At 49.8% G+C, this 25,624-nt stretch overlaps 1 protein-coding gene across 2 annotated transcripts in view; it reads left to right on the forward strand.

Moving 5' to 3' along the window:
• The window catches only part of LOC107225208 (protein jagged-1), a 62,625-nt gene that overhangs the window by 17,127 nt on the left and 19,874 nt on the right, over positions 1–25,624 (forward strand). The window contains exon 1 of one of the 2 annotated variants that reach the window (XM_015665591.2): positions 22,255–23,941. The exons of the other annotated variant lie outside the window; for it this stretch is intronic. Within the exon in view, the coding sequence (XP_015521077.1) occupies positions 23,894–23,941 (48 nt within the window). The 5' untranslated portion in view covers positions 22,255–23,893. Of the gene's footprint in view, positions 1–22,254; positions 23,942–25,624 lie in introns of those variants that run through there. 2 annotated transcript variants of the gene reach the window in all.

The raw sequence follows: 25,624 nt of genomic DNA on the forward strand, positions 1-25,624 counted from the left end.
GTATATATAATTCCAGATGTTTCGCTAATTATTTGGCGATGATTTCGTCAGGATGAAGAATAATTAATATCTCGAAGCAGTTGGCATTTTTGCGGTGTATTAACGAAAATATCTCTGGACTATTTGATTACACGCAAAATAAATCAGCTTCATTTTAATTGAACATTTCTTTTTTAACGATTCCGAGAATCTGCTTATTAATTTTATACGAAGTAGGTATGATTGGGCAAGTGAATTTCATCAAAATTGAAGAGAGTTTTAATGATCTTACGAAATTATTTCGAAGAGATTACAGGTAGGCGATAATCGCTGTCTGCGAGTTCCCTTTTCACGAGCACAGAATATTCTTTGATAAACTGCATTAACATTTTGCGGGGAATGATCTCGTTGCTGCAGTGATGAATCCGAATGATTGAAAAGTTGCTTTGAATAATCGAGAGTTCGTGCCGATTTGTCGCGGTTAATGCATCGGAATAGGTATCGCATAGCGAAACAGCGGGTAATCTCAGCTAATACGGTGTTTCCACGTGGAGGGCAGAGCTAAGAGCCGCGGTATTAACGTGTGAAGTCTGGTTAAACTGTGAAATCCGCACAACGAACGACGAGCGAGTGACTTGGCGTGTAACGACCAGGTACATGACCGTGATCACTTACCACATTTACATGATGATGCGGTCCGGGAATCGTAATTTATGCAAATAATAGCGGCTAGATAATTCATGTAGATTAAACCTCGTTACTTATCATAACTTATCACGTGCCAAATCCCTGTGGGCGAAATCATCCCGCGGGCCCCGAGTCTTCGGAACACGACGTTCGACACCCGCTCGAGGTTCAACAGTAGCGCCCGTAGTTGAATTCGTGATGGAAAAGCGAGGGATTGCAGGACCGTTAGACCCGTAGTTTATATGGGCGCCCGTTTCCGCCTCCCATAAATATCCGCAAACTAAACCGCCTCACATTAATTGCGACACGTCGATTTAGACCGGGGGTCATTGATTCGGCGCGGCAGCTGTTTCAATCGAGTTGTAACGCAGCATCGGCGACAGCTCGTGGGACGATCGAATTGTCATCTTGTTGGTCGGACGAGTCGGTTCCTCGGCGGCGATTCTTGTACCAACCTACCTCCCACGATGCTCGGTGAACCTGTGTTACTCTATTTTTCGGTAAGAAAATAATTGGTATGAAATTCGGGGAAATCACGTCGCTTACCTCGGATCGATCGGCCGCGGCTCGCTGCAGTACTATTAATTAATACGAGCTATCGGCCGGGCCGATTGCCGCTATAAAAATTGATCCAACCGTGGCCGGATCGCACCGACTTAATGGGACATTTACCGAGCCATTAATCGCTTTGGGACACCGAAACCCCGTCCGGTTCCCGCACACTTCGTTTACCCCATCACGATCAGCCGGACGCGAACGCGTGACACGGAATTAGGCGACGAATCCGATCGCCTATCCGAGAGGCATCACCTTCCGCTACAGGGAATCGGAGTCTCGTCGAATCGGGTATATGTATGGGCGAGAAGAAGGAGCAGTTCCGTGTTGCCATCGAGCCGGGATAACTCGAGGTCGGCGTGGCCGAGAGAGCTGCCTAGAACCTAGACTCTGGATGCTGGATGCTGGAGGATGGCGGATGGCGGATGGACCACCTACCAGCGTTGATCCGATCTCTGTACACTGGTTTGTTCGTTCCTAAGTTGGCCTGTCTTTCTGGTGGTTGGTTCGCCGGTCGTTTGGTGCTGCAGCCTCGCGACCTCCTGTTCCCATCAATAACTCTCATAATATCTAATTAATCACAAATTATCTAGATCTACGGTTTGTGCCCGAAGGAGAAAGCGATATGGAGTTGAGACGTTCGTCGGCAGCGCCGGTTGTGCAGGTATACACGGTATGTTGTTACATCTATACCTGTGGGCATCGTGCACCTAATACGAAACCGATACCTTCTTGTAAACTTGTGTGCGCCGTGTCGGCCGGAAAATATACGCGATTTATATGAAAAACCAGACGCTCCGCCTCGGAGGAACGACATATGCGATGAAGAATGTCGCGCGTATCACGCTTAATTCTCGGAGACACGCCGACCGTTACGTTTCTTCCTACTTCCACGTGTAATCAGCTACGATAGGTACGGCAATAAGTGACAAAAACTTGTCGGTCGTACGTTGAATTGAAAATTTCGTGATTAATTAATCGCGCTAAACAAATTTTCAGAGATTATTAAAGTACGTAGCTTTTGTTCTTGCAATGGCGGAACAAACACTTCTCGGATGCTATTCAGTGTTCAGCGTTCCCGCGATCAAAAAATTTCGGACACTGATAAGATGCGACGATAATGCGGGCAGAGTCGAAGTCGATTATTTTTGACACAGCTTCCGTGTATCCAATTTCGCGAACTGTACGTGGCTACGAAACAGAAAACGAAAAAAAAAAAAAAAAAAATAAAATCAACTATTGGCTTTTAAGAAACTTTATTCGTCAATGCTTCGAAATTCCAAATATGTCGAAACGAACATACCTACTTGTATAATCGTGCGTAGAAGAAGAAAAAAAAAAAATCAAAAAAGGAAAAATCCTCCTCGGTGTCAAGTTTAAGGCTCGTGTCATCCTATTTTATCGTGAGATTAGGTAAATACGGCGTAAACACGAGACGCATGACGGTTTCAATAAATGAGAAAACGCTTCAACTCGCGTCAAAGCAGCGGTAGCAAGTCGGGTCAGATTGCGTAATAAAATTGGATATAAGTTACGAAGAATCCAGTGGAAATCCCGACTCCTCGGTCTCGTCTCGTCTCGTTACGCTCAGTCAGTGAAGTTATTGTGCATCAGCGTCCGCGCGAAGAGGGAGCATTTAATTCGAATCCTGATTGGAACGCCGGCTGGAGTCCTCCTCCTGCAGCCGGGGCCTTTTTACTCTTCAGCTCCGACCCGTTCGACGGAACCGGGCCTCTCGCTGCACCGATGATAGATTTGGCGCCTAGCTGGCCGATAGCCCTTATCAATTTGGTGGAATGGGACAGGGGTGTCTAATTAGTAGTATCGCAACGCGCGTGCACGAGGGCAGCGAACAAGTGCACTTATCGTGATTTGTCAGCGGGCCATCCTTCGTCTCCCGCCCTCTCGCCGCGCTTCGGATCCTCAGGACGCGGTTTGGTCGACGCACGAGCGTCCTGCGGGGAGATAGAGATAACACCGACGTTTTCGTCTCTATCTGTCGAAACTCGAAACGCCTCCTCTTCCCCGGCCGTCCTCTTTCCGGCGACGCGGTCAAGGCTCCGTGTGTTCCGATTTCTTTCAAACGCTCGTCGTCCTTCTCCTCTCGATTCTTCCCCTCGTTTTAATCGGTATTTTTGGTCGTCGTAGCCGCGCCTCGGCGCGCCTTGCGCCCGAGTGTCGGATTCCTCATTACAGTATGTCACTCTTTGTAACAATCCGTGTTTGACGCGGCTGATCTCCGATAGCCGCACATGCGTTGCAACGGCTGAACCGGCGACGCGATCGTCGTTGAGAAAAGTGAAATTTGGGTCCTCGTGCGGAGGAAAATTATGGCCGTTTTATTGCCGGCCGCGTACCGCGGACGCCTCAGAATTTCGTCGCCTCGAGCCTCCCGGTCGTAGATTACGTGTTTATAGGTAATTTCATTATTTCCTGTCTTACGCCACCGAGGAATTCCAATCCGAAAGTATCACCCTTCGGCCGGGCGAGCTGTATAAACACCGGGAATAATTCACATCGCCACCGAAAATGCCAATTTCGCTCCGCGTATAAGGCCCGAAGACAGACCGCACGAACCCTGGAAAAAATTCCGGTGTCACTCTTCGTTTCGGGCTGTGACTCGGATTATAATCCGAAATCCAATTAAACGGTATACGTGCGACACGTTGGCGCATACGTGTAGCCTTTATTTGTACACAATGGACATACAGCATACGTCCCGCGGTCGGGGTATCTCCTCTTTTTCTACGTAATCTCCTCCTTTTTCATTACGGCGGAAGACGTGGCGAGGAGAATGTACCTCCTGGGCGGGCCCGATGTGTCGGGCCCAGCTATCGGCTGGGTCGGGGCCTGGGATCTCGAAGGTTCGTGCGTAAGGTGGAGGGCCCGATCGGGTCTAGCGCCTCGGGAATCGGGCGAAGGGTTCGGGGGGTGGGGCCCGATAGACGGGGAGAAAGATAGAGCGGCCCTGGGTCTCGGTGCGACTCCGCGTTTCGGCAACCTCCCGATAAAAAGAGAGGACGTCAACGAAATAAGAAAAGCGAGTTAATCGAATAAGAGCGAGGCGCTCGTGGTGGGCAGGTATCCGTGGATGTAAAGGCGACCGGAACGAATCGTTCCGACTGAGATATCCGCCCCTCGCCCCTTCCTCGCCCCCAACGAACTCGGCTCGGATACTCGTTGCCTGGCCTTGTTATACGCGAGCTTTTTGTCAAATGTACGGATTAAACTCGTCCTGCGGGGATCAACGATTTTCGATCCAGAAACCGGCGTTCTCGGAAATGGCACGAGTTCAGGGTACTCCTGAATCGAAATTTTTCATGGGAACCTTTGCCGACTTTGTGAATAGTTCGGATTTATATACTCGCACGAGTCTTCGCCGAAACGTATTCGTCATCGGCAGAGGCGTGCGTCCAGATCGTATAACGCGATATAGCCGCTTGCCACTTGGCAATAAATCGAGAAGCAGGGAATAATTCACACAAAATTGATCCTTATCTTGTTGGGCAAACAAATCATATTCGCGCCGAAGATGTGCAACCGCAATTTTTTTTACCTGTCCATGTTTTTACCGCCTCTGGGTGTATTGCCGAAATTTCCTGCGGAGATATTTCGGTACTTTTTTTTTTCTGTGTGAATGATTTTATTTATTTATTTTTTTTTTTGGTTTTTTTTTTCATTCTTATTTATCTCTTTATACTTTTTCCACACGGAGGTGAGTGATATACCGAGCCGAAAGGCTGCTTTATGCGCGGCGATGCCATGACTGCGGCTAGCTTTTATTTATACAGCTATACGGGATTGGTATTACCGTAGGTAATAGGTGTAGAGTGATTTACGTTCTAACGAGAAGAGATATGCCCAGCATTCGTAATGTACCAACAATAAAATACGATATTAAGAACGCGCTGACGTTGCTATATTACTATTACTGAAATCCACGTAATTGGGCTAATTCGCGTAGATCCGGTCTGAAGCGGTGGTAGGTATAACATCGTCTCCGCAGCCACGCCGTCAGCCTTAATCTCAACCTCGAGCTTTTTTCTCGATAATATTATTGCGGTATACATTTGCACGTCTGTACATACTCGTATATATATATATATACAAACTGTAACTTTCAATGGAAAACTTAGCGCCATAAAAAACGTTAATTATATTTCTTAAGTTTCTATGTAACGGCGGATAAAACGAGTTTTGTACCTTTTATACGTATACCTGACCGCAGGGCATCTCCGTGTCTCGTATACCGGCCGTTTGCCAACTCCCGTCACGTTACCGCAGAAATAAATTGATATACACATCGGCTCTTTCGCGATACAACGATTATTGTAATCTAAAAATCTGAAATCCCTCGGATGTTTTCTCTCAAAATTCCGCCATGCGAGCCCGCGTCGACGGTAAAGGTGGTTTTTTTGTCTTTTTGTTGAAAAAATCAGCGGCGAATCGAACCGCATAAAAATGCATCCCATAACGCGAACCTCGTGAGCGATCACAAGGCAATGCTAATGGAGCTGCACGGGGTGCAGCAGTTCGCATGTACTCGAGGCCCTCGGATAAAAGGACTAGCTGAAGGAGCCGGGAAGGCGGTGCACTCGTGTTGGACATGCGGTGAACCGCAGAACGTTGGCCAGAAAAACGACCCCGAACCGCGAGCTCGAATGAGCGCTCGGTGACTTACTCGAAACATCGCATCGCGGCGCTTCTCAAGCTTAATTACCTCATACCGAGCTTGCATCTCCACCTGATGATGGCCGACAACCCTTCTCGACAACGAGGAGATCACTCGGGACGAGAAGGCATCCCGTGCTTCAACGCCAAGCGGATTTCTTGCGTCAAACTCGGTGTTGGAGGTCGGATATTCTTATGCGCGAATTTACCCTCCCCCTCTGGAATGAAATGACAGTGTTTCAACGTGCACTTTGCGCGTTCGCCTTCTCCACCAGCCGTAGATCAAGGGTCCAAATTATGACCCTGATAATTTCATCTAATAAAACAAGCGTTGTTCGTAGCGAGTCGCGCATCAAGGCGCCTGATGACCGCTACGCTGCTTCTTGATGACAGCAAAAATTGTTCGTATAATAACTGCAATATCATCAAAATTATCCCATGACATTCCGGGGACAAGTTTTCAAGTTATTCTGCGGAACAAAGTTCGCGAAATATCCGATGGGGGTAAAAATATAACTATAATATTGAATTTAAAAAAAAACCTTAATACATAGAACTTGATAATGGTGAAAGTCCAAATATGAAGAAGGAAGAATTAGAAAGATCGGAACATAGAATGGCAAACATCGGATTCCTCTTGATGACACAGCATCGTATTACAGGTTATCCATTTTACTGTATCACGTTTCGAACTTTCTGTATGTCTGCTTGGTGTGTTTAAAATTTTTCGATACTGGAACGTTTCCACACTTTTAAATTCTACGAACAAGATTTTCGCGTCAATGAAAATTCATGAGCAATTCTAGTTTGTTGCACCAACCCGAATCAGTTTGCGAGGGAAAAATCTCTGGCCCCGGGATGATTGTCCGCGTGAATAAATATTCATCTATGCAGAAGAGTACGTGCCAAGCGAAGATAATAATATTTTACAGGCTTGGCTTGAGGCAGGTTAACGTGTACACAAGATACATTATCCTGCGGGGCAGTACCTGTCGATGCTGCGGCGGCGGCGGCAACGGCAGCAAGCGGGCAGCCATCCAGCCTTTACTTTGTAATTTGTATCTATTTATCGTGACGCAGTCGTCATCATACGCGGAGGCGAGTCGTTTGATCGAACGCCGCAGTGATTGCCTCGACTGATATCTGCTCCCGCATCTCCGGCTAATGATTATTAGCTATAACGTACCTCCGCCCCCCTTCATATATTCATACGCATCGTGCGTCGCGGAGCCTCGCTGTAGGCGTATCGAAGCAACGCTTTTCACTCACCTGTGTGATCCGGCGTGGGTTCTAGCCGCCCGCGCCGCGCCGCGAAGCGTAATCAACCATACCGCATTTTTATTAATTAAAAACACAATTTCATTTCACGTATGCGCATAAATTTTCAGATCTGCTTCGCCTCCTCTTACGAGGATAATTTATGTCCCCGGTGGAAACGGGGATGAACCTGGTTACAGGTTATATACGATCCTGTTTCGGAAGATTTTCTCTAATACGGATGTAATTATTACGGCTCGAATATTTGCTTAACCGTTTTGGTAGAAATTAGCCGCAGCGTTGCGGCGTCGAATTGCCGCACCGGTCCGCGGACAAAAGGTACAGGCATTATTAAATAAAAATTGTAGTGAAAAAAACTGTAAGATTCTTAAACGTCATTGGAGTTTGAATTCATACGGGTTCTTGCGCGTCATTGATCAACCTGAATTACATCTTGAGGCCTCGTGACTCGCGTAATGGCAGAAACTCGTTCAGAAAATTCTTTGCCTTCGTGTTGTTCGGTAGAAAAACGTGATCTGGAAAGTAGAAACGGGCACGTACGTATAATGTACAATGCTATACCTACCAGCCTCGTACCTCCGTAGTATATACAATATCCAATACGTATACACGGTGAAGCACAACAGAGCGGCGATCCGGCGCTCCAGCAATCCGTTTCTCGTCTCGCAGTCGGCAACAATTCCGATTCAATTTCCGAACCCTGGTCCAGACGCAGCCGCTTGAACTCCTGGCTCTAATAATCCAAGTATACAAACTCGTTTCTAATCAAGCTCTGTGAAAAATTTCGATAGATCCGAGCGAGTGGAAGCGAGGTAAAAAAAATGAATGAAAAAACAACCACAAATAAATAAAAAAAAAAACGTATCACGGAAATCATAAACGAGGATTGAAAAATTTCGTCGGCTCCTCCCGCAACGGCAAAGGACGCACCGCACACCTCGGGATTTTACTCCGTCGAATGTTGCGTGACGTTCGGTCAATGCCGGGCCATGCACGGCCATAACTCCGCTATCGGAGCACCGAGAACGCGAGCGATATGCCCACGTGAAACGGACCGTCGATATAATTAATAACTGGCAGCGGATATCGGCGCGCCCGATATTCGGCCTGTCGACCGACCGACCGATCGTCCTGCAGCCTGACTTACGGTTCCCGATGCCCACAGCCGGCTAGGTGCCCGAATCGATTATATCCGTATTTCATCTACCGATACCGCGAGTGTGATGGATTTCACGTTCTATATCGTCGGAAATAGAGGAGATGGAAATTAATGATCCGGCATTGCCGCTTGTCCCAGATTTCGAGCCACCCGAGTCGGTATCTTGTGCTTCTCCTGCCGCCTGGACGAAGTCACGGGTTCCTGGGAATGTTAAATACGTGATATGTTTCTCTATTAGGTCCTCGTACAGCGCCAATTGATCGTGCTCCGTATTCGATACGGGACAAGCGTATTGAACACCGGCACTGAGTGTTGAATATATTTTATATTCTAACGAGTTTTCGACATCTTGAGCAGAATTTTTTCTATGCAGCCTTATTTCTCAAGTAATCTGTGTTGCGGTCCCCTTGTAGCGTTAAAGTCGACTCTTGCCAGAGGACAATGGTCCAGGAAATATCGCAGCGAGATAAAGACGGGAGATGGGTTGTCGGGGCGAAAAATATGTCTAGATTAGAACAACAACGGAGATGCGCGGTGGAAGCAAGTGGAATGGAGAACCCTGAGTCAGGAGTCACGAGAACTGCAAAATTGAAGAAGACAGATAAGGGGAAAATATTGTCAAGATACAGCAGGAGTGTACGGATGCGATAAATACCATAGAGATTTGGAAATTTCTACATTAACGAGATAAGATAGAGTAAATGTCAGTCTTACAAACAATAGAAGCAAAATATTTCAGACTAGGCGTGAAACGAAACGTTGTGGTAAATATGAAGCGTAGAGGTCAAGAGAAAGACTGAATTAGGAAGAAAATATTGATGGGAAAAGAAACGAGAAAGTACAGAAGTAAATCATTTATATTAGCTCAAAATTAACTATGCGTATGATGTGACAGCTTGTAGCAAAGGACGTGTAAATTCTCGAGTATGGACTCGTTCGTGAAACGGCTCGAAAGCCACTTTGCGAAACGCGACCGTGTGTGGATACACCGCAGATAGCAATCTGCGCGTTTGCGGTATCGGCAGAAGGAGGGTTAACTGTTATGACTGCGCCGTAAAAAAGGGGAGGAAAAAAGCAACACAGCGTTCGGCGTTCATTGCCGATCGAGGCGGCGCACAATGCCTGCGCCGCATTTCCGTAGCCACACCATAGAATCTAGTTGCGGGAACGGGACAAGTGCGCTTCGACAACCCTCCTGAATCGTTCATACGCACGCAGCTAAGCTTACTCGCTACAGTGCCGACGACCACGTGATACTCGAGCCAGACGGTAGCGTCTATTGTTCACTTACCCCGGGGATTTCGCTCTAGTGATCCACTTCAGCGGCTGTCTCAGATCCGTAAGGACGCGTCATTTTACCCTCGCAGTTCGGCGGTACAAGCCTGGTGCATCAGCGTCTCTACGAATGAACAGATCAAAGTAACCATTTCATACCAAAAACAGTGAGGCGGGCTTCTTCGCTGCGGTCGAATATCAGCGAACTTGTATATTCCTCGCCTGCGTGCAGCAGGAGGAAAAAGACCGCGGAGATACGCCCTGATGATACTCTGTCCGACTTCGGCGCAAGTCCAGACGGCCTGCATGCGACCCCTGTTAGGTACACACGAGGGGAAATCTCTTCACCCCAACGCTGACAATGCTCTCGGTGATTGCGACAGATGCGTCGGTGGGGCGCGTGCCTCTTTTCACAATCCACCCCTTCGCTGCACCGACCGGGGGAAGACGAGGTGGTTCGGGACGCTTCGAGGCTGCACAGGTGCGGCCGATGCTCGTCGCTGCGGGGGAGCAGCTGCGGATTTGGCGGCGGCGACGCGGCGGGGGGATACGGGGCAGAGGAGGAAACGGGCAATCGGAGCTTCCTTCGGTGTCCTCACTTCCTGCGGGCCTATTAAAACCCGATAATGACGGCTAATGGGATGCGTTGGACCGGCTACGTGACGTACGGTAAAAACGGGAGTGTGAGAGCGGCGCTCATTGCGAAGCGTGACTAAGCTAAGCGGGGATCCTGAGCCGAGAAATAAGCGCTACGCTGAAGAAACGCGACGGGATTCTAAGACAAGGGAACAACGTCGGCTCCGCTCGAAGCGTAGTTTTCGTCTCACTGCCAAACTACCCCTAAATTATTGCGATCGCTGTCGGGTTTCGCTCTCAATTAGAAAGCGTGACCGTTCCGGCGGCGTTCGGAGTGAAGACGGTATCGGAAACACGAGGGAAAAATTCGACCTGTCCGCCCCGGTTGTTTTGACTGCACCCTTCGCGGCGATCCGGCGTCCTGGGGCAGGGGTCGTGCATCGTGGATTCGGTTCGAAAGTGACGACTAATTTCTTTAAGACCGGGGGCCAATTAGCCGAGGAAATACAAAGCGGGAAAAATGACGAGCGCCGCTCTCTCAGCTCCGGCATTACATGGCGAGGAAGTAATCGACGGAGGCCCTTAATTAAGCCGCTATGCAGATTTACTCAGGCGCACGCAAACACTCGCGTGCGTACTCGTGTGCGTGCACGCACGGTTTGACGCGCGTGTAATCCGGTCGAGGCGAGGGAGCCGAGATTCGACGGCGCTGCGCGGCGGAGTGGACTTAACTTAATTTAGAGCGTCTCTCTGCAGCCGAAGCCCAATAGACTATTAAATTTAAATTCGTAAATTACGCCTGATTTAAATCGCCCGCGGTGCCGGTTGTGCCGGATCTCGACCGCCGTCCTTCCATCCCGATTCCGTCGAGCGTTCCAAGCGCGCGTTTCGCGGAGCGTCGAGCCGCGTGTGCGGCCGGAAAATCGCGTCGATCGCTCGCGTTTATCGGCTCCGCACCGACAGAGGTGAATGGGGTGATAATCGGGCAGTTCGAACGCGGCCCGAGGCCCTGGTAACGGTTACTCCTCTCGAACGTTGTTAACGTGGGACGAGGATCCGTCAATCCTTGCGCAGCTGAGCGGGATTCTTCTCCGCCGCTTCTGCGCCAGCTTCTTCGTCCCGCTGTAGGGGGCCGGTCCGCGCCCTCGGGAACGATGCACGTATATACGAATGGTAGGTATGTCTTCCCTTTCCCTCCTTCCTACGGTAGAACTACTCCAACCTGTCCAGTGAGTGAGTGTCGAGATCGAGAGAGAAGCCGAGTCCTCTTCTCTCGTCTCGTCTCTCGGGTCCAGCGCTGCAACGCGAGGCAGGCGAGACCCGCGTAATGGAAATGACTCAGCGCCGAGGCTTAGGACCGGGCCGAGGCGAATGTATGCCGCGCCGTTTATTGGTCATTATTGATATTGGATCAGTAAGGGAGAGAGAGAGAGAGAGAGAGAGAGAGAGAGAGAGAGAGAGAGAGAAAGGCGCGCGTCCCGTCGTCGAGCCTCGAGTGACTCTAAGGAGATGATAATCGCCGATGAAAACTCCTCTCGTGTTTCTTGCCCTCGTAATACGTGTGTATAAATTTATATACACCGGTCGGGTGGTCGTGTACCGCGCGTTACAGCTCCGCAGGAGTGACTTCTGTACCGACGTCCATTACCGCAAACCGGACAGAATTCACGATAAAGATATTTCTTACAGATATCTATACGCACCTACGTACGTCCCTTCAGGACACACGCATGCCCTACCACACGTCAATCACTAATTGGCTCCGCCTCGTCCGGTAACTCGCGCAAGAACGGATAGACGCTTCATTCTCTATACCTGAACTCGTATTTTCCTCGAACCCCCGGCTATCTTGTCCGGTGAATCGGAGACGCCGACGGGATTTACTCTCCGCGAATTCGACTATCGGACTCCGGACACGCGTAACAAACGTTGTGCAATAACCGCGACGCATGGTGGCACTATTCAAACCGGTCAGCACCTGCCACAATGCAACGCAGTGTGACCGTTGTCGGTTATGACCATTATAATGCCCAGATAGTATCTCGTGCTGGGTAAAACTTGTTTTATTTCATCGAGGCGATTGTACGAGCGGTCGAATAAGCAAATTTCTTCACTTTCCACGTCCAGTATGGAAATCTCTAATCGTAGGGTGCGACCGCTGATCGGTTGGACATTTTCTGATTCAGCCATTCCGCAGCTCGATCTGTGACCGGGTCCGATACCAAACCGTATTTCTACACGGTGAAGGGGCCAGGGATGCGGGTTCGTTTCGTGCTCGGATAAAAATAAATCTTAAGTACTCGATAAACCAAGTGCCAGGAACTGGTCTTGAGTGTCGATTCATTTGATCCGGCGAAACGATTGGAAATGGTTCGAATTTTGAACCCTTTGAAGATGGATGTGCTCCGTGAAAAAGAAAAATAAGAGAATTGAGGATGAGAATGAGAATGAGAATGAGAATGAAACAAAAGCTTCTTCGGAGAGGATGAGATGAACGTCCGAATGAGAGTGGAGTAATGGGTACGTATGGTGGATGCAACGAGGCCGGTGTGTAATGCGATGAAGAGGAAAAAGGAGCAGCGGAGTGGGTTCAGTAAGAAGGATGGACTGACTACACCGGAGAGCCTCGGAGGATGGAAGTGTAGAAGTAAAAACAGAAACCCGTCTTACTGACTCAAGGCTGCCCGACGAGGGCCTGCAGCAAACCGACATTGAATCCCATAACAATATGTGTGTTAGCCTACCTTTACTCTCGCACTCCGGCGTCACTCTCTCGGCTCGCGTTCCACGCTCTTGCTCGTGCTTTTGGCAGTGCCGACTACGCCTCTTCTTCCATGCACGGCTAGTCGAAAATTCGGGCACCCAGTCGCTTTTCTAGAGTTTCGAAAATCGGTCAATTCAGTAGGTATGACCTGGTAATGTAATTCCATGGAACGTGAACTCTCCGTTCTTCTAGGATACTGTGGCGAAAAAACCACAGATCAACTATTTTCGAAACTCTGGATATACGAGTCGGTGGAACATTTTGAAACTATCTCAACTGCATTTTGATGACATAAATTCGTTAAAATTTTCTAAAAAAAAAACCATTAGAATCGTGTGTAAATTCTGCTGCGATCTTCTGGAATATTTTCAAGTCACTCGAAATCCTTGAAATGATGCGAAACCTTTTCAAGTTATTGTAATCTCTTTAAATCTACGACAATTCTAAATTTTACGTGCAATATTTATTTTGAGAATAATATGATATAAAATAAAAATTCTATTGACATGTAAGTGACACAAACGAACGACCGATTTTACAGCTGGCTCTGAATAGCAGCTATGCTTCGGAATCAAGAATAATGCCGCGACACTGATAGGTCGAAGTCATCTACATAAGGGGTTTGATGCCGAGTACTCACCGCGCGCATAGCAGTCATAAAATATGAAAATTCCGTTAACCAACGGTACAGGAATAAGACGGCGTTGATTTACCCCCGCATCGGTGCGGTCACGGGGTCACCGGGTTCAGTAAAATAGCAAAACTATGAATAGGTAGGCCAAATAAGTACGACTCGAATTTTTACGGAAAGAAGAAGAAGTAGTGGAAGAATAAAGAGTGAGAGTAGAAAAGGAGGGCCAATCAATCGCGACGTAGAGCAATGACAGAACTAATAGCCACTTAAGAGCTGCGGCCAACTCTCAGGGCTTATCGCCATTCCGCTATAGCGGTATGAGAACCTATCGCATTTCCGCGTGTCGCGAGATTCGCGTATCGGTATCGATACGAACGCGGCGCTCGACTCCGGGGGCAGAAGTAATAGCGAAATAATTGAATTCCGCGCTCCGCGGCGCTCCGCGGCGCGGCGCAACGCTACGCAATACGCACGCAATACGCAGCGTGGCGATCGCCCTCAGTTTCGAAATAGTTTCCACGACGACTATCGGCTCGGTGCATTATGCGTTATGGAACGAGAAACAGCTAGACACACGCGCTGCCGTTTTTCCTCCAGACTGGCGCTGCGCAGCCGGCGCGCAATGCAGCTTTGCAAATCGGGCGACCCCGTTTTCGCCGCGGCTGCGTCATACATATATGTATGCATTACGCGATGCTGGCGTTATTGTGCACCGCGGTGGGCAATCGGCCTCTCCTGCAGTCGCGATCGCTCGCAAGAGGCACTTTGGAATTAGTCGTACTTGTACCTCGCTGCCCGCGTAATTGCACCGGTTTTTGCCCCGCACGCAGGTAAGCACTGTACGAGGATTCTCGACGCAGCGCTAATTTAGCTCACCGATGCAACGTGTATACCCTGCGTGTAAACTCCCCTGCAGGAGCGAGCCGGAGCTAAAAGTGAGACTTAAAGATCTCGCGTTCCGCAGCACGGGATGAATGCCTCCGGTCTTGAGAGACGATTAGCTTCTCAAGCTCTCGTTAAACCGATTTCCCTACGGTACACAACAGAAGCAAAATATTCTTCGGAACCGCTCTAACATCGCTACAGTTCGCCGTACTGCTACTTTAAGCACCAAAGCGCTCGTTACGCCGGCGTCCGTGAATTGAAAGTTCATTCCGGTAATCGACCACCGATAGGCATGCCGTGCTTTTACTCATCCGCGGTTTACTGATTGTGCCTCTGTGACTCACTCGAGTCCAGTCTGAACTTGTCGCTGCGTCAGACTCCCACGTTCTCCGATCATCAATCTTCAATAAACGCGGGACTGGTTTTCACGCAGCACAATACAAGCTTTTGATTTTTAATTTTTTTCTCTATTTCATATCAATTATTACTCGTCCCTGAGTACGTCGTAAAAAATGCACCGAAAAATATGGCCAATTTTTATCCGCCTAAAAGACTGCAGTTAAGAAACGGGGAACCTTGAACTGGTTTCACATCGCGAAGTTAGCCACCGAGTTTGAGAATTTTCGTGAGCGTTGCCCCTTATCCGATAATTAGAGTGGTTCGTAAATTCGTCTAAGATCGTGAACGGAGAGCGAAGGATAGCCGTCGCGCTTTTTGCGTCAATTAATATTTCGTCACAGATCAAAAGCGGTTAAGAAGAATTTCGAGCCCGTGGGCTATCGGGGCCTCCTGATCTCGAAGCGCACTAGGTGAGACACGCGGCGTTAAAACTGAGCCAGCACAACCATTTGAGAGTAGGCAAGACGCGCGTTGAAACGGACTTGAGTCTGTGAGGTTCGATGCAGCGTTCTTGCCAGACCAGCAAACGAGGATCGGACGAAGGAAGTACGGATACCGTGAATAAGTGAGCGAATGAATAAAGTTGAAAAATTGTTAAATGACGTGCAACGATCAGAAATATAATTTAAGATTGATATCGGACGTGAATACCGCGTTTTGACCCTAGGCCAATGTAATTAGTGTCACGGAGCTCAATGCGTGAAAAATAAAAGTATTATGTGTACCGTTTCGCTGCATTTTTATAGATGACTATTCTTCCGACAGACATACGGACGGACGGACGGACAACCGCGGTTCGAAGTCCGTTTCTCCTTGGGCCAAATCGATTTTTAACGCGATTTTTTTTTACTTCTTTTCTCACTTCGAAGCAATATTGGAATGGATCTATTATAATTCGATCGCGACGATCGTCGATGATATCTTCTTCTTGGCGCCGCGCAAATTTCCTGTCATGCTAGAGCCCGTTTATTCCGGGCATTTAACTTTGTGAATATATCAATTTATTTTAACGGCTTCCAGGCGGCGTTTTATTGCCTTATTAACGGTAAGCTGCGGATCGTTTATGCGTTCGCATTTTTAAATTGACCGTCTAGGGAACCGGCCCGGTATCGAGTCGAAAAATCGCTAGAAGACAGTCGTTGGAGTCCAGTCAGTTTGCCAAAAACCGGTCATTTGCTAGTTCCGATGATCGAGGAACTAAAACGAGCTAGAAAACCCGAAGCCAGCCAATGCATTTGACGTCGCTCAGAAAAAAAACCCCCCCCCCCAAAAAAAAAATGAGAAACAAACTAAGAATTGGGATCTTTTTTGTCAGCAAACAAGTACAGCGTGACTGAATACGTATTTTCTCCATCTATCAAAGTTAACTATAATACCGGTCCCCCGTAAATGGTAAACGCACCTGTAAACGAAACTGCGCTCGCGGCGCGATGAAAAGGGAGACGGAAACTTCGAGGCGACATTCGAGGCGTGCCCACACACTGGTGAGAATTTGAATGGTACTTTCTCTCCGGGCATATACGACAAATCGTCGTTGGTATTAATAAAAAATAGGGTCCGCCCAGGCAGAAGACGTCGGAATCCGCCAGGCGTCGGGCCCCGAGTGGCCGGCGCGCAACTCTGGGTCCGCAATCGATTGACTGGGTCTTTGTCTTCGTATTTTCTCATTAATTACTCGACGGGGCCAAAAACGGGCCCGTCCAGGCTTTTTCGAGAGCCATGCAAACGGGGATACACACCGAGAGGATAAATTAGACGGGGCCGGTTGGCGGGGCGAGGGCAAGGCCCAACCAAGCCAGATAGAGACCCGCGGACTCCCAGCGGCAGGCGTGCTCGCCGCGCTGCGCGGCGATTAGCTCGGCTCCGTGGGGCCCAAGGCCCTAGGCTGGGCCCCCCAGGTCCGCGGGGGCGTAGAGGTGAGCTCGAGCCTGTGCAATTTTTAACTCTTAACATTATACCCCCGACTCTTGGTACGCGGTGTGAGGCCCAACGCCCGCGGCCGCGTGCACGCATCGAGTCAGAGTTTCACTTTGAGTGTCGATGATGTTCAGCCCTCGCAAAACCCTCGAATCCCCGATCCGATCGTCTAGGTGAAGGAGAATTCGTCAAAGATAAAGGTGATTACCTACTGGAAAAATTCAGTGGCCTAGACGCTTGTGAACAAGTTTGGGACTGTTCGTCCCTTAGTTGCTGAAAATTCTTCGCCGTTTTACTAATTATCAGAATTCGGAATCTTTTCAAAATTGAGAGTCGGCTGAGTTCTCATCTTCGACCGGTCTTGATAATTTCAAATCTTAATCATTTATCGCTCAACAATCACATCAATTATCTTCAAATTTGCGCTGAAGATGGAGATCTGAATGTTTCAGGATACAATTGGATCGCCGTCCAAGATAAGAACCCTCCTTTTTTTCATGTGATTTGACTTCCGGTCAAAAAATGGTACCTAGCTCACTCAGTGTACATAAAAAAAATTCAGAATTTTGAGTCCACATCCATTTAGCAGATAATTAAAAAAAAAATTTTAATTCATTCGAAAGCTTCCAACACGTGAATATTATAGTGATATGTAAAAATGACCAGCATTTGTTTTTTATTCCAATAACCAACCTTCATTCTTTCTCACCAAAATTACGAGCAGTGAATTGTGTAATAGATTTCTGTCACTTCAGCGGTACAAGGACTGGAGATAAAGAGCTTTTTTCGTAGTACTTAGTCGGGCATTGTGGGCGCGGTTTAAGACCGCGACTGACTGGAGAAGTCTGAAGGGCCTGAATGAGGCTGGAAGTCGCGGAGGCGTGCGGATTGCGGAGACTATCGCGTCAAGCCATGCAGGCTCTCGAGACACCGGAGCCAATTCGATCTTTTTACTGTTAACTCGTAGGTACCTGCACCTACACTGCCCGTCTGTATTATGTGCCGAAGCTTCGCTGCATGCCGCCGGTGTCGTCAAAGAAAACGTGTCTGCCTCTCTTTGTCCAACTCCGGAGTTTTACTACCGAGCAAGACAATATATACGGGTTAGTGTTTTCCATTCGATGCGAGTATAACTCTCCGCTCAATATTTCCCCACGTTTCTTTCCCCGGGATAAATCGCGTTTATTCAATTCCTGTGACGACGTGTTGTTAATCATTTTATTTTTTATTTTGTACGTGTCGACTCCTTTTCACGATCAATATTAAATTTTTTTCATGCACATGACATAATTTTGAACGGATTATCTTGTATCCCGTGGGCAGGTGAATTAGTAGGGGAGTGACGGTAGGTATCTTTTAGGTGGTATGCCCGTTGTTATGTGGATACATGTTGAAGGTATACTTGAAATCGAGTTTCCTTTAATTTGAAGAATTTTAAACGCATGTTAAACCCCGTGAACAAATCAGCTCTATCCGGAGCCGCCAATTCTGATGGTTCGATGTTTCGATACGTACAGTTTCCTCGACGCGTAATTAATTAGCCCACGTTACGTCGTTTCGAATTTTTCATCCCGATGGAATTTCCGGCCCGGGTTTCACGGCAGGAATCGTAAAGATCTCCATCTTCCGAATGGCGGTGAAAAAACGGGACCCCACGGAAGAAAGATATATGTATCGTGAAGCGACGTTTTTTGAAATTTCCCCCGCTAAATAGAGCCGAGGCGTTTGAATTTCCTCGGTTAAGATAGAGATCGTTGCGTGAGGGTGCCGATCCCGCGGCGGTCCTCTGTCTATAATTGACAGGTGACTGGGGGACTGGCTTGTCAACGGACCCCCTTAAACTCGGGCCCCGCAGAGGCGGACAGTCAGAGCGGCTCTAATAACTGTGGGAGCAGAGGCCCTGCGCCTTGTTTCTTGCGGACGCTAAACGGATTTCAATAAGTCCCTGCACTCGGAGCGCGCAGCGCCGGCAGGTATAGAACGCACCTGTTAAACCCGCGAGCATACCTCCGGCTTTGGCAGGGCCCGAGGCGGCGGCGGGGACCGGCGAGGGTCAGACGAGGAGCTGCTGGCCCTCGTTAAAACCATCCGTGCTGACTCCAATATATCACCCGAGATCTCAGGTGACATCTACGCCTCGTCCCTCTCGAGGTACCTCCGAAAACCGGGATTTCTACTAATGGCTCTTTAACCGGGCCCGCGTCCCGACCGCCCCAAGCCTCCGGGTCTCGGGCCCCGCCACTCGAGAAAAGGAAAAACACTTGACGACCCGCGGTTACGGAAGACTCGGGTTCGCTCCCGAGAGAAGCTGCCGCTGGCTGGAGGACGCGAGGTCCGGAGGGATTTTGAAGAAAAAACAATAAATAAATAAGTAAATGATAAGACATTTTTTCTGCTTTAGTTGTATCTTTAAGTGATTTTTACTTTTATTTCCTCCGTTTCGCGTCATCAAGCCTCGCCCCGGGGTCCCTCTATCTCCCTAATTAAGACGGGCCAGGGGGAACCGCGGCTCCGCGATACACGTGGACCTGTGTCCGTGTCGCGTGTGTGTATACGCAAAGGCGCAAAAATTGTCCAATTGGAGAAAATAAAAGAACCTGCCAGCGATGCCTGCCGAGTGAACGTGTGTAAAAAGAAAACTCATTAACGAAACGTCGACTCATCGCTCGTTAGTGACCGCGCGCCGGACTATCGAATTGTAATTAACGAGCGGAGAAAAGAAACGCCCGCGTTGGAATGTGTAAATGGTAGAGGGGTGGGATGATTTTTATTGCCCCGATCACAAGTTTAGTCGATTATCGTCTAATGCTTGTATCGTGGTCACTTAGAGGGACTCGGATACACGCCGTACGGACCCGTCTTCACGCCCGATCCGGCGACGAAATTCAATTCACGTTTTTTGAGATCACTCCGAGGAGGCAGGAGGTTCGTCTCGGACCGTGAGCAGCTATAGCCGGCCAGCTCGAATCGTCGAAAGGAAAGTCCCGTAAACAGTCGACAGGGTCTAACCCGCGGAGGCTAACACTCGACTCGACTCGACTCGACTCAACAGTTGTTTCCACGAAGCTGTGGTTAGCCGGCAGTTAAAGTGATAAGTTGGTAATTAACAGCCGGAATATATGGTTTTTAATTAACGGTGAAAAGTTCCCCGCCTTTATTCTACTCCTCTTTGTACCTTATCCTCTTTTTACGCTACTTGTTCCTGCCCACGTCTCGCTTCCAGAAACATCAACCTGCACCTATACGATCCATCGTACGCGTCTCTTATCGTCTCTTATCCTCTCTCGTCCTCTTTCTCAACGTTTTCCTTCGCTCAGGCAGGAGAATCGAAGTCGAAATATCAGATCTTGGGATTTCTGATCGAGTGTCCCCCTCGCTTCTTGGTTACAGTCCGCAAATATTGTAAATTCGAAACCAGGAGCTGCAGTTATGACAGAGAAATTCTTCGGCACCGGTTTTCCGATGTAAAAAACTGTCACGCGCGGTGGCTCCAAGTGTCGTTTCCCAGAAATTTCCTGAGCAAGTTGCTGTACCTACGCATACTTGATATGAAAATAACCTTGGGTAAGGGGGGAATTTCACCACTCACGATACAGTTGTCGCGGTTGTCGTTTATAGTGTGCGACTGCGGCGTGTTATACGCGGCTATGGAATTCGTATGAAAATTTTTGCATTATTAATACACCAATCAGGTACCTATATCGGCTCGGTTGTTATCGAATTCCGTCCGCTCGTATTTGCCGAGAGCAGCGCGTTCCGCAGCTCTTGAGAAACCCTTCGCCCGAGATCCGGGACTCCTGCAGCGTTGCACCATTCACCTTCTGCATCATATCAACGCTGCGACTTGCCCTAGGCGCTCCGAGAGAGCGTTTAATAGTTGCAACGAGCGCGGCACGTCTATCCGCTGCGAAATGCATCGCGGCGATTCAATTTCGGCTCCGCGTGACTTTCGAGACCCCGCGGGACGACGAAAAGATCGGCGATCGGGCTCTTGAAAACTCTGTTGCATGTATCGTTGTGGATTTTTGCACGGGGTTGGCGCAGGGCGCGGTATAAAAATGCAACTATTATTAATACAGCTCAGGTAGTCGGGCTGCGGAGGAGGAGGAGGAGGAGGAGGAGGAGGAGGAGGTGGGGCCCCGAGTGCGGCTAACGCGGGGGGCAAGAGGGACGAGCAGTAGGAGCCACCAGCAGCAGCATCGGCAGCGGCAGGAGCACAGGTGGAATCTCGTATCTGGCTCTCGCGAGACACACCGAGGAGAGGCATGGCAGCACCCCCGGGGCCCGAGGTGGTCGAGCACATACGAGCGCATACAAACGGCGGCGGCTCTTCGCCCGTACGACACGCAGGGGGGGCCGCTAAGAGATAGAGCGATGAAGGGGGGAGGGGGAGGAGGGAGGGAGGGGGGGGAGAGAAAGAGACAGAGAGAGGGGAATAGAGAGAGACGGTCCGTCGTAATAAGAGAAAATAAGTAAACCCTAAGGTACGAACCAGAGGGGGTACAGGGCGGGGGGCGGAGGGGGGGTGAACCTGTTCCCGAGGGAGTTCCTTGACCCTCGGGCTCTCCGCCGTGTGTTGTGCCGCAAGACGGAGCCCAGAGTAGCCATGATGCCCGCCGGCCAACGCAAGGCCCCGAGTCAGCCAGGGCCGCCGAGGAGGGGGGACCGGAGGAAGAGAGCCGACCGGCCGGCCGACCGACCGACCGCCCGGGTCCCGCGCAGCATCAATTCCACTCTACCGTCCCGAGCCGATGCTGCAAGCCTCCGTGTTGGTCAACGTTCCGTCGACCACGCCAGAACAGAATAGATAGACCCTGAGCGATGCGATGTACCTACATCGTACACACCATCGCGTGCTGCGGCTACCGCCGCATTCACCCGGACGTGTTCCTCCTGAAGCAGGATCCCCGGGTACCACCGGCAAGACTCCTGGCTGGTACCCGACCTCGGGGCGACTGCGTCGAGCGCTTCTCTCTCTCTATCTCTCGCTCCCTGAGCCGTAATTTTCGGATGTGAAAAGAAAGGGATCAAAGTTGTCCCGATCAACCTGCGGGGATGATCGATCATACCTGAAAAATCGGTGCTCAATGCATCCTTTGTACAGGATATCACGAAATTGAGTCGGTGTGCGGACGGGCGGGATTCGTTCGTGAAAAGCGTTTGCCGCACACCTCCGCGTTATTACACGTACCGTCGTACGCGCGTCGTCGTGCACCGTAGATCGAGCATTAGAGGGATGCGGGGAATTATTGTAGTACGGTTGAACAGCGGTCGTGGCGTCGAGCGTGGAGATGGTGGTGGATGCTGCCGGCGCAAGAGTATTCGTGCTGTCAGGGGGTACGAGGAGAGAGAGAGGAGCCGGCAGGAGAGGACGAGGGGGCCCCCGGAGATGGGGTGTCGAGGAGGGGGCCGACGGGGGGCGGGGGGGAGGCCCGGAGGCCGGCCTGCGGCTCCGACTCAGTATCCCCGCAGCAACCGTCGCGAAGACCCCGTGGCAGTGCCGCGCCTGACTCTCTCTCTGTATACGTATAGTTGTTGACCGTACGGCAAGTTCTTGTGCCGCAGCTATAATATAACGTGAAAGCCCGCCGGTGTAACGAGCGACATATATGTATATATATATACATATACATATATATGTATATATTGTTGTATATACAGTAGTGATCATATATAAAGTATGTTATATGTAATATATGTATATACGTACATCTACACACTGTATAACGTGCATAATACGAACGCGTGTGTAATTCGCTGCACAGTGATCGCGGAGTGAAAATTATACGGTACGACAGTTGCCTGCAGGGGTTAGGGATCGCCATCCCCCTCTGGTGCACCGAGTGTGACGTATAAAAAGAGGAAACGGAAAATAAGATATGAAGGAGAAACTATAATGTAATAAATAACAGTGCACGTGGAGATGATACCGCAACGTGTTGTACATGTGTCACAAGCAAATATCTGTTAGTGGGTGTGAAAAGATATAATTATATGGGTATGCAAAGGTATCGGTGGTGAAGTGTTGCTGGATATTTTACGGGAGGATCGGTTGATGGGGGGTGAATTTTAACGCGCCCCTATCCGCCGCCCCTGTCACGATACATTCGGTCGGAAGGCGTTGGAAGTTAGTGAAGTTTAAGGAAGGAAGTACGTCCGACTCCGTCACCTCTTTTGGAAAATATTCTTACCTGCAAACCGAAGAGCTCGGTGCTTGTGTATTGTTGAAAGAGCGGCACTCCTACCCCTGAGCCTCCCGGGTCCCTTTCCCCCCCGTGGTGAAGCGGTGAGCGGCCTGCAGTGCCGCAAAGTAGAACGCAGGCCGTGGGAGCGATTTTCTATAAGCAATTCTAGGAGAGCTTGTACACGCCGTTTATTGTACCCGGCGCAGGTTGCCTTCGGCGCGCTTTTACACGACGAGTGAGACGAGCAGGGGTTGAAGGACTGCGATCGGCGAAGAGGGCGGAAGGAACGACGAACCGTGCAGCGTCAGGTGTTTCCGCGAAGGTGGAACGCCGGCGATAACTCACGTCCCCACGTGCGCGGGTGGACGGCAGGTGGAAGTTCGTCGGGCGATAAGAGCGTTCGAGAGGAGCCGCATCTCCGTTGCGGGTTGTGGGTGCCAAGCGCCACCGTGAAAAGTGTCCGGTTACGCGGTTTCCGTCGGCGGGGCTGCAGGGCGCGCCGTCCGATGCCGCCCCCGGGTCCCCGCGACACGTGACGACGCGTAGCAGGTGGTGGATATAACGTTTGTGGGTGGTTTTCCATCGATGATGATGATGATGATGATTATGATTATGATTATGATGATTATGATGATTATGATTACGACGACGAAGACGACGAGAGGAGTGAAGTGGTGACACGGCGCGAGCGTTATTCAGTGCAGGTTCATTTCGTCGCGCTTTTTACTATACTCTCCTATTCCGCAGGCGAGGATCTCTCCGTCACCCGACGAACACTTGCGCGTCCGGAAACATCGACGGTCGCGTATACCGAACGGCGTTGTTGTTGAAAGAGTGCAAGGATAATATTGCAAGCTGCTGGAGTCGCGGAACGAGGCGAAGAAACATTGAGTGGTGATGCGGTAGTGGAAGGGACCCCGAGGGAAGTCATGCGGGCGGCCGTTGCATTCGTTCTGTTCCTCGCCCACCTCATACAGGTACGGTATCAGACCATGCTAATCCCATTTTCCGACCCCCCGATCGGCCGATATTGGCTTACGTCGCGCGTCGATTTGCTCAGAGCTCGAACCGGACGACGATCCTCTGCCCCCCAAAAATCCCGCACCCGCAATGAGAACACCGCACAGCAGTGCCAGTGTCGGTGTAGAATCGGATTACGCGAGTCTCACGATCTCTGCCCATTGTATTTTGTTTCGTTCCCGCAATCGACCTGCCACTGGCCCCCGTCCCTTCTCTTCCTCCCACAAAACACCGTCTCAACAGCGATTCTTTGGGGACCGATGTGGTCAGGCTCGGGCGACACTTCTTCTCAATTCTCCTTATATAGGTATGCCTGTCCGTCTATTCCGTCTATTCTTCCCGAAAGAATAGGGCTGCGAGAATGTGCCTTCTGACCTGGGACCCTGTCAATTGTTCACCAGGGTCGGGATCCTCTGTGCAGACGCAGGTGGCGTCGCGATTCGCACAAGTTTTCACCACGAGTCGCACACAGCGAATATGGGGCCCTTTCAGCTGTCTGACAATGGAGTGAAAAAATCTCGAAAGCTCGGTTCGATTACATCCGTTGATTGCCAGTCGCAGAAATAAGGAGAAAGAAAAAGAAGCGAGTACATCGTTCGGTCGAATCATCCGGACGTAGCGCGTAATTCTCTGCGGTTGGTCGCGGCTGCGATTTGCGGGAGTAAAAACGCGAGATCGGTGCACGGAAAAATTTTTTTCACCCGTATCGATCGGTGGTCCGAATACGAGGGAATACAGTTAGGCCCAGAGGCCTTCGTCTCGGTCAATTTGCCACCGTGTAATCCGCTAGTCTGTGAAAAATGGGCCTGGGAAGGTTGATGGCTTGATACCCGTTGTCTCGGGTCAAATCGAACCGAAAAGGGGATTAGGTGCATCGCTCGCTTCGCGTCGTTATTCATCGGCCCGCTGCATCCATCGGGATAGACGGTGCTCGGCTCGAATGGGTGCGTGAGCCATTCGAACGCTGCGCAGCGGAAAAAACGGCGCCGTAGATCAGGCAACGGCAACTGAGCGCGAAGCCTGCGAGAGATTCATCTGGAACGCGGCAGAGCCGAGCACCTGTGACTACCACGGGACCGTGATACTCGCTGGGAGAAGGCCTCCAGGGCCAATTTTTATTTCTGCCTCGCGTGACCAGGAGACCGAGAGCTAAACGCTTCGCTTTAACTCCCTGCACTCGATACTCACCTTTCTCAGCTCTAACCACGCCTATGGTCCTCGATTTACACGAGCACGAAATCCGAACGGCTACCAAAAGCCTTTGGTGTAATAAAGAGGCCCTTGCGAAGCGAGCTCGTGCTTAATACATCGTGCACACAATTTTCGATGCAGCCGAAGCTAGCAGCCAGAGTTAGCAGCCGGCCCTGTCAAACTTGTTGGCAATAGAAAAATGCGCTTCGGTTTCGTCCTCGTAATTCTATAAAAGTATCGAGGGTTCGAGGTGTTGCGAAAAATTCTGATTTTTCGACTTCGTTACCTTGTTCGAATGAATATTAAAACGTTTCGCTGCTAGATTCAGCCTCGGCATTTTTGGGGCATCATAGTCCAGGGATAATGGGACCGTGAGGGCAAAATCTCGACGAAACTCTACGAGCGCATTGCATTCTACAGGATCTTCCGCGTTTTTGCCATCATTCCTG

This window comes from Neodiprion lecontei, chromosome 2 (genome assembly GCF_021901455.1).
Source record: "Neodiprion lecontei isolate iyNeoLeco1 chromosome 2, iyNeoLeco1.1, whole genome shotgun sequence".
In the NCBI taxonomy this organism is placed as follows: domain Eukaryota; kingdom Metazoa; phylum Arthropoda; class Insecta; order Hymenoptera; family Diprionidae; genus Neodiprion; species Neodiprion lecontei.